Source organism: Saccostrea echinata, unplaced genomic scaffold (genome assembly GCF_033153115.1).
Source record: "Saccostrea echinata isolate AGI-Se365-2 ecotype Australia unplaced genomic scaffold, CSIRO_AGI_Sech_v1 ptg000005l, whole genome shotgun sequence".
Classification (NCBI taxonomy): domain Eukaryota; kingdom Metazoa; phylum Mollusca; class Bivalvia; order Ostreida; family Ostreidae; genus Saccostrea; species Saccostrea echinata.
In genome coordinates this window covers 9540998-9551347 of record NW_026889754.1, presented here as the reverse complement: position 1 = coordinate 9551347, position 10350 = coordinate 9540998, and the positions used below count along the sequence as shown (strand labels likewise).

Below are 10350 nucleotides of genomic sequence, written 5' to 3'. Positions count from 1 at the left end.
GGATGAGACCGTATAAACCGAGGCCCCGTGTCGCAGTATGTGCTGGCACGAAAAAGACCCCTCACTGCTCAATGGCCGTAAGTGCCGAGTATAGGACAAAATTTGCAGCTCTCCACCGGCAAGTGGTGGCGTCTCCATATGAGTGAAAAATTCTCGAGGGACGTTAAATAACATACAATCAATCAATCAATCCATTTACAATAATAAATGTGAATTTACAATTTATAGGTTCTCTTTGTCTTTTTTCATCCTTTCTGAAAACAGAGAATAATTCGGAATGTAACTTTCTATTGCACTATGGGTAAATTTTTATCACTATCTGTAAGAAGACCAAAAAAAAATTTTTAAAAAGTATTGAAACAGTTATTGTTTTGAACAGAAAAATTACCAAGAACAGCTATCAGCGTAATTGCCAGGGATTTCCACCATGGAGAATTTTCTGCATCTACTTTGCTGCTGTCGTCATGGTCGTGCATCGTTGTAGTTGGAGGATGAAGATCCTGAAGTTGTGTACTTGGGTGGTGTGATGGTTGATTGTGCTGTGGTAGGTCTACCGTTGAAATCAGTTGATGTCATCTCATCAAGCTTAAAAAAATATTTCGACATAAATATTTCATACTTAATGCACAAAAAATGAGACTATTATTTTCATATTTAAACGCAACATTACACATATTTTACCATTGATGAAAACTCGCACATCGTGTGGAGTGATCACATTCTTACACGGTATGTCTCCTGTGCGAACTTCAATGCTGGTGATGTTGCCCACAAACTGTTCCGGGAAAAACACGCTGAAATCTTTCAACAGTTTTTGAAACAGCACAATTTGAGCGTTTTTTTTTTTGTTTTTTTTTTTACAATTTTCTTCAGGGAGTAGGCTCCGGGACCTTTCCAATTGCAGGTCAAAATGCGTTGCTTCAAATCACAGTTCCCCCCATCAATGGGGTGGGCCATGGAATTTTGTAGGATGATCATCGCGACTAACCAAGCAATCATGATCACAAACCTCACAACAGTAAATATATATATATATATATATATATATATATATATATATATATATATATATATTTCTCTATACACCAGATCTAACACTATACAGTTACTCCAATTTCTCTCTTAAGAATGACGTGTACTTTAGCAGGTGTCATTTTTGAATTGTACATGAAGTGTTTCAAACCTGTGCTAAGTTTATTATGGTTGGCGGATCCAGGATATAAACTCAAATTTACTTTAATGAAAGTGGTGGGAGAAGGAAGATTTCTACCATTTTGTTTGAGATTGTTAACCCTTCTCAGGTTTTTTTATACCCCCCCCCCCCCGCAAACGATCAGCATGTCCGTCTGTCTGTAGACGAGATTTTGTCCGGACCATTTCTTGGAAACTGTTGCAGGATTTGTCTGAAAATTTGTACACTTATTATTCGCCATATGAAGGTGTGCACCTGGTATTTTCATGATGATTGGATAATTTTGTTGCATTTTACAGGTGTTTTTTTTTTTCATTTTTATTATGTGGTTTTGTCCGGATCCATTCCCAGAGACCCTAATCTATATCTATATCTCCTGGGAATTGGGCAGAAAGATATAAAGATCTCTGTTGTCTAAGTCTCTTAATTGTACTTTATAACTGTCAAAATACATAGTTACTGGAACCAGCCATTTATTTTTAAAATGAGTTTGATATAAAGGTATTAAGATCAATTTGATTTTGTATAATTAATTATATATTTTTTTAACAATCGATTTGCAGAGTGTCATGTCTCACAAAGATGACAGATATTTACAAACTATTTTTTCAATGTAATAAAAAAGAACACTGTAATTATTAGTAATTGATGTTTTATTAGGCTGCACCTTAGTTTCCATCATTAAATATATATATATATATATATATATATATATATATATATATATATATATATATATATAAAGGATTTCCCATAGTTTGTGGTTGGATATGATTTTTTATCCAACGAGTTGTGTTTTCCATCCCCGAGCCTTAGCGAGTTTACAATATATTATTATTGACTTCAGTCATCCGAGTCCGTGTCTTTTCCGTGGTGTTTTCAAGTTATCAAAAATTAGGGATTGTTTATTACTGAAATTCAGAGTGATTCTGGTGCAGTAACTACAACCACGTTGGTACTTAGTTTCTATTGCATTTTTGTTGGTTACGTGTTTAAGTTATGATATGTGCTAGACTTTACATTCCTGTCTATTCTGTTCCATTGTCTATGTAAGTCAAGTTAGTTTGACTAATGTCGCTTGCATACGCATGCTTTTATTTCGCAAAAATGAAGATCTCCACATCATACCTATAGGCGAATTTTTTAATCAAACGCAAATATAAACTCCAATTTTGACCTCCCGAGCCGCATCCCATTTCATAAAGAAATGCAATGGATCTAATACCCATATCTCCAATACGTTCTAAACATTGTTCAAACCACTTTGTTCGGTTTTCTGGGCTGTCAATGTAAGGTGCTATTTTACGAAAACAATTTCCAGCACGACCAAAGTCCCATTGAGCTAACAAACATACAACCTTAAAACATTTCAATAATGGTTCTTCTTAATGTGTAATCGTTCCAGGTACTCCTCGATCTTTTTCAACAGCAAGATTTCTTCTATTGACAGATGATCGCTTTGAGTATATATCCGCCCAAGGAAATTTAGTACTAACCTCATGTAAAAGTCCATGAGAACGAACTGCTAAACAATTCACTATTTGTCCTATTGCACTAACATTTTCTATTTTCTGCAAGTTCCCCTTTCACGAATTTAACAGACTATAAATTAAATAAATTAATAAATTTCACTATAAGACGGGATTTATTTTATTTCACATAAAAATTATTACTGTCCTTTAATTCAAAGCCTAACATAAAAAAAAACAGATCTGTTTAACTGTGTAGCTACCTGTTAGAATGTCAGTGCATATAAACAGAAAATACATTCCTTTGACGTCACACAGTGAAATACCATAAATACCGTACATTCCTATGACGTCACACATTCCAGAGTCTGCGCGATGCGCCCTATTTTGCTACTACTGACAATTCTATCGTGAATAAACACGACTTAAAAGATTAGAATAAATTCTAAGTGGAATTAAAAATTTGTCACTACGAGGTATCAATCCCAACATTTTAACTTATGTTAAGGTAGAACCAATGTCGGAAAAATCTTTGTGAAAGGATTTTCAAACTTTTCAAAATGAGTAATTAACACTTGCTTATTTATCAGTGAAAAATACATGGCATGTTTCCTTGTTATTAAATATAGTGCAGCAGGCGCAATTTAGAATTATTATTATACACTGCAACTATAATTTTCAGCCATTTTTAGGGGTACATAGTCATAAGGAGATCACTTCTTCAAACATCTTTGTTTATAGACTTCATTAACTGAAGAATAGTTAGAAATATCATTAGAAATATCATTTTCTTCAATTTACATAAAAGATTAAATCCACATTTCAATAAATATATGAAAATGCGATCAATATTTTTTAAAGGATTTTTAGTCCATCCAACCCTAAATTTGTAAATATTTACCAAGAGTCTTTGTGACAGTGTTTTCAATCCTAAATATGATGAAGGACATACCCAAATAATTACGAAAAATGATTAAAATATATACCTTTCCCCGCAAACCAATGAGAGAGATTTTTTTTGTTATCAATACTAATCATGGTGACCTTTTTGCACTTACAGGATTTCATGATTAAATAATTGTTTTGGCGTTAATTTCAGATTTACAATATGAATATTTATCAAGAAATGAAATTTCTATTTTTGAAAATTAATATTTAGCGCGTTATTATTATTATACACAAACCACTAAATATCCAGATGAATAAATAAGGAATAATTATGAAAATGAATACATTTCATTTCATAATAGACGTAACACACATTAAATAAATCTTTAAGAGATTTAAGACTCAGACGATATATCATCAAGATATTATACTATTTAATAGTCGACTGAAGATTTCTTAGCAACTTTGCATTCCTTCAAATTAGTAGTATGTCCTTCATATATCCCAGTTAAATTATTTTCATTAGCTGAGACAGTCTAGCATTCTTTCACTTAATTATGACGTCATACGACGTAGGTTCTACGTTAAGAAATTTGATATAAATATTGCAGATTTTCAGTTTTTAGAGCCTGACATGAAAATATTTTCGTATAGGAATATAAGAATATTTATTTAGATCCTGAGTCTTTATTATAAAATCGTCCAGTTTCTGGTATGCGTGGTAAGTTATGGTGAAAAAGCATTTATCACTGATGCACTTTTATTTAATTTGATTTAGTCATATTGTGAAAATTTCCAGTTCATTAAGAGAGTGGAATGACCTCCAGGGGTTTATAACCTTAAACCATTAGATGTACATAACATAATAACACAAGAAACAGAGTTATGTATAGTCAAATGGAAAAGTTTTCTATTTTGGAGTCGCATGTTTATTTGTCATTTCAGGGACAGGGAGCGGCTAGGGAGATTGGACCCCCCCCTCCCCCTGGAATTTGCAGGGTTATTTAAATAGGACTATATACTGATTTACAGAAGCAAATAAAAAATGGACCCCATCATCATTGTTTTTATTTAGTTTGTTTGTTTTTTTTTCTCTCTCTCTCTCTTTTTTTTTTTTTGCTTCTAAGGAAATTCTGGACTTGAAATTTTTTTGACTGAGGTGTGGACACCCCCCCCCCCCCCCCCCCAAGAAAAAAATCCTGGATCTGTGCCTGTAATGTCGACAACGGGAGATGACTCTTCAGAATGTGAAATTCGTCTAGTGTGGCATCCGATCATCTTTGATCCTTTTTAAACTTTAACCTAACCATTTGCATTTTGGTTTATTTACCCCAATCTATACTTAAACATGTACTTATCGACTGTCATAGGTCCTGTCAACTTCATGAAATATAATCCAATTAAAACACAAAATGAATTAATTTCTACTGATATACATGTAATGATGTGTACACCACACTGCACCATATGCAATCTAAAAATGATTGTGGTAAAACTAGTACTAGTAGGGTGACGCAAGCTCAATGTGATGTAGAAATTTTCAAAAAGGTGTTTACATACATGTACAGTACAAGAACAAATTTTAAATTATCATAACAAACGATGTTTTAACATAACTTTGCCATCTAAGCCTATTTCCAAAAGCAGGCAAATTGTGTGTGTGTTGGGGGGGGGGGGGGGTAACACAATTGATTGAGTATGGCTTTTCAAGGAGGTTTATGCTTAATACTAAAAAAAATGTTTGCACATTTTGATAAATTCATCAAAAACGCTTTGGACTAAAATATTATTTGTTGTTGAGAAATTAAATTTAAAAAGTTCCAATTTTGGGCCAAAAATTTATATCCCCCCTTTTATCAAAACATCTCATTTGTAGTTTCGAAATACCGCCGACACATGGCTGAAATATTGCCGACTCGGCGTTAAACAATATACAATCAATCAATCGTAATATGTCTGTTCCACCGGAAACAAAAACGAGAACAGATAAACTACATAATTGGAGTATTTTACTTTCCCATAAATATCTTTTATGAATAAAGTATTTGAAATGATTTATAGACATGTTATTCAGACTACAAATATTTGGAGTAACGTCTAAAAACTCTTTAAAATTCATTTCCGGACTCGTGTTTTTCTGTCCTACAAATGAGAAGTCTGACCGAGATCTCTGAAATGATTAAAAGATTAAGACGCAAATCTTAATTGGATAATAGATCTTTAGGAGTAAACGAAACATTAGGGTTTAAACGCGTCAGCCGTCACTTCCGGTCGTAACAGGAAGAATCAAAGAAATCAACAATTTTAACTTTTCCTTTCTAAATTAAAGCTTACATTACTTTAATGCATCTCTTTCGCTGTTTTGAAGAATGTTAGATTTCACCGGAAACAAAAACGTCAACTTCCGGTTTTAAGAGATAAAGAACGTTATTTCAATGTTTAACTTTTTCACTTATATCGCTAATAATTAAAATGTCTGAAATGTACTTAATATATGATGTAGATACTACAGATATCTAGAGAAACGTCAGAGATTTTTATACAATTCACTTCCGGTCCCGTGTTTTCCTGTCCTCAAAATTAGAATTTGTTCTCACACTGGCTCGGTAACGTGAAGGACTAAGTCTTAAACTTTCAGGACTGATAGTCAGTCATCAGTTTATATGCATCGATTGAAAATTAAGGTCGTCAGTAGTAAGGGGTACAGAGAACAGTCAGTCTACAGTCAGGATGACGTCATGGGTTTTTCCAGAATCACAAAGGTCATAGAGGTCAAGGGTGGAGTCAGCAGTCAATGACGTCATGGGTTACCTTAGTGCAAATAGTGAGTGTACAGTCAAGAGGGAGTCTACAGTCACTGACGTCATGGGGTTTTCCAAACATTAGAGGTCATACGATTTTACAGTCATGGGGAGTCTACAGTCACTGACCTTTTTTAAAAAATAAGAATAAATACCTTGTAAATCTCAGTTGCCTTGTTATAACGATGGCAACTCAGGGAAAGCAGTACAAATGGAAAATTTTAGCCTGGAATGCTTTAAGAAGAAATGAAAAGAAATGGACTTTACAAGAAAGTCAATGGTTTGACAGAAAAGAAGATTGCATTGTTGATTTCAAGGAAAAAGTGAAAAATGGTTATGACGTTGCAGACAGCTGGGGATCTGAAGAATACATATTGAAACGTAGGGTTATGCCGAAAAAATACTTTCCACAGATCTTAAGAGAATCTGATTTGTACAGTTCAAATTGACATCAGGGGGTTTTCCAAATCCCGCCCATGGAGGTCATATGTATATAAATGTGCAATGCAGTAGTCTAGCAAAAACATTTTGTTTAAGGATGGCTGAACAAATGGCAATGATGGAACTTCTAACAAGTGATTGTGGTAATGAGTGCAAAGGGATGTTAAAAGAGAAGTTGAAGAAAAAAATCGCGATTGTAATACCTAGCTTTTTTGCGATTGTACTTATTATTTCTTTGTGCATCGCTGTCAGTGTTTTACACGAGAAGAAAAAACCTACTCAGGTAGACTGTGTTTTACGCCCTACATTGGAAAAAAATGTAATGAAAACATGTTCATACGTGGATTGGTACCCACTCTCCAACGAAGTATATGCCATGATATGTGTCAATGACACCATACAGGTTGACAAACGACGATTTCAGTCTGGAAAACCGCGGAACGAAGGAATTACCTTGAGTAAAACACAGTGGCAGTACTTAAAAGCATCTGTAGATCATATGGATGGATCTATTTTAAAAGCACAAAATTATATATAAAGCGTTGCGGGAATAAAATGTAGAATTGTCAAAGAAGAGGGACAATGGACAAGACTGTGAAATTTTCAGACAAAAAAACGATCATCCTTATTCCCTATGAAGATCGGAAGGGAGAATGGATGACCATGGCTTTGGACAGATATCGATTTAAAAGAAGAATAAATCATGCATCAAAAATTTTAAGTCCTATACTGGAGAAACATTTACAAATAATAAGTCAATCTCATGCACAAAACCTGGACACCCATAAAGATCTGTAATGCCAAAATATACAGCCAGCGTATTTTACAGTCATCAAATTTATACAGTCAGTCTAGAGAAAAGTCACATTCTAAGGGGAGTCTACAGTCATTGACGTCATGGGGGGGAGTCTACAGTCATTGACGTCATGGGGGAGTCTACAGTCACTGACGTCCTGAGGGGAGTCTACAGTCACTGTCGTCATGGGGGAGTCTACAGTCACGAGCCACGTGACTTAAATCATATATAAACTTGTAACATTTTGAAAATTTTCATCAGTCTTGAGTAAATCTCAGATAGTTCCTTGTGAGATCCTTATCGTCAACAAAAATGGAGCAAAAACATCAAGACGTGATTAAGTCAAACTACTCAACATTGGTGAAGAAAATGATGGCTGTTCCTGTTGCGGGGCATCTTTACGCCTCAAACATAATTACTGATGAAATGAGACAACAGATAGACGCTGAGAAAACCAGCTACGACAAAAACAGGAAATTAATCAGCATCATTTTACGTCGAGGTTCGAGAGCTTTTATGGGGCTTAGAACGGCATTGATGAAAGCCAATCAAGCTGACTTATCCCGACTCCTGATGAATAAGGATGATGACACAAAGTCTGAGTACGAAAAGAAGCTGGCCATGGCAAGATCATTAGTCGTCAGTACTAAAGAAAGAGGAGGTTCCAGAAACGAATCAAAGAAAGCTGATCATCAACAGTCTCAGGAGCCAAGATGTAGGATAAGTTTGGACGATTTTAATGACCTATTCCTCACCGTCATGCCTTTCAAGGGGGAGATTTACGTTCACATCCGTCACCTCGCAGAATCACATGGTCGTTTCATTGCCACCAAGAAGGGAGTTACCTTTCCTTTGGCCCGTTGGTTAAAGTTTGAATCTCTTTTACCAGATATTCAAGACTACATAGACAATACTGGAAAAGAGGATGAAGAAGCACAGTGGCATGTTGGTGGAGGTGTGTTCGTTTCATTATCACCAGGCTATCCGACAGTGGACATAAGACACTTCTGGAAGCCAGACAATGTTCAAGAACCTATACCTACAAGGAAAGGTGTTACTCTGAACAAAAACAAATTTGTCAGACTTAGAGATGTCATCGAGGAGATGCATGAATATGTTCCAGAACTAAAGGACGTTGAACTTTGCATGCTCAGTGAGTCTCATCAAAATCAACTTGGAATGTTAAGCTGTCCCGAATGTACCCCCTTTGGCTACGACCCACAAGACAACATGTCAATGGAATGTAACGCGGGTGATTTACCAGACATAGAAACCATCGAGAGTGATCTTGAATGACAATGAACACTAAAATAATTAATGATATGAATGTAACATATATATATATATATATATATATATATATATATATATATATATATATATATATATTATTTATTGTTCATCGAATTTTTGTGTTATTATTTCATTCTAACAATATCAAAATAAACTAGTTCAAAACGTGCGATGTATTTTTTTTTTACAATGATATAAAATGTTACTGTCGAAGAGAGATCGTTAGTATGTTCCAGTATGTCAGACTACACGGATTACTTAAGGGAGCTCTACTACATTCCCGGTAAACCGGGGGCATATGCAGGCCCTGAAAAGTTATATCAGGCTGTTAAAAAGGAAGGCAAATACAAGATTGGTAGACGAAGGATAAGACAGTTTTTAAACAATGAAGATTCTTATAGTCTGTATAAGCCCATTCGTAAAACATTTCCGCGTTCAAAGGTGATAGTGAACACGATTGATTCTATGTGGGATGGTGACTTGGCAGACGTTTCAAACATCGCATCCCATAACGATGGTTATAAATTCTTATTAGTGCTTATTGACATTTTTAGCCGATATTTATTTATAATCCCCTTAAAAAATAAAAATCATCAAAACATTGTTGACGGCTTAAAATCAGTTTTCCAAAGAGGACGAAAACCTAAGACCCTTAGAACAGATAAGGGTAGTGAATTTAAAAATCGTTGGGTAAAGACATTTCTGAAGAAAGAGGGAATAAACGTCATGTACACTCAAAATGAAACAAAAGCAAACTATGCCGAGAGGGTTATTCGTACCATGAAGAACCTAATGTATCGTTATTTTATGAAGAACCGAACTTACCGCTTTGTGAATGTCTTGCAAGACTTGGTGAAAAGTTACAACAATAGACCTCACAGATCATTAGGGGGGAATGCTCCAGCCAATGTAAACCAAGAAAATGCCAATGAAATAAGACTAGAGGCTTATCTGTTGGGGAAAAAAACCCAGACCTGGCAAAAAACGATCTGAACCAGTCTAAGGACTCAAGCAAAAAAAAAAGTGCAAAAAAAAGTAAAACCCTTTTTCAAATTAAAAATTGGAGATAATGTCAGAATATCACAGCTAAAACACCCTTTCCAAAGAGACTACCAGCAGAAATGGACAGAAGAGTTTTTTAAAGTGAGTGAAAGATACAAAAGAGGTCAAGTACCTGTGTACAAAGTAAAAGATTTGGCAGACGACCCTATAGAAGGTACTTTCTACGAGTCTGAGCTTCAAAAAGTCGTAAAGTCAGAAGATGTTTCTTATAGAGTGGAGAAAATACTTAAAAGAAGGCGTCGTGGTACAACCAAGGAAGTTTATGTTAAATGGGAAGGATGGCCCAAGAAATTTAATTCATGGATTCTAGAGAGTTCTCTCGAAAAACAATAAAAGCCACCATTTTCTGCAATTTCTCTCTATTCAAGATGAGCGTTCGAATGGTATTGACGTCTACGGACAGCTCTG

The 10350-nt window shown here is 34.9% G+C and overlaps 1 protein-coding gene across 1 annotated transcript; it reads left to right on the top strand.

Annotated features, from left to right (window-relative positions):
- Window positions 1-7899: 7899 nt before the first annotated feature.
- On the top strand, window positions 7900-8883 carry LOC133180038 (uncharacterized). Its single transcript, XM_061314649.1, has one exon. It carries the CDS (start codon window positions 7900-7902, stop codon window positions 8881-8883), a length of 984 nt encoding a protein of 327 aa, XP_061170633.1.
- Window positions 8884-10350: the final 1467 nt, after the last annotated feature.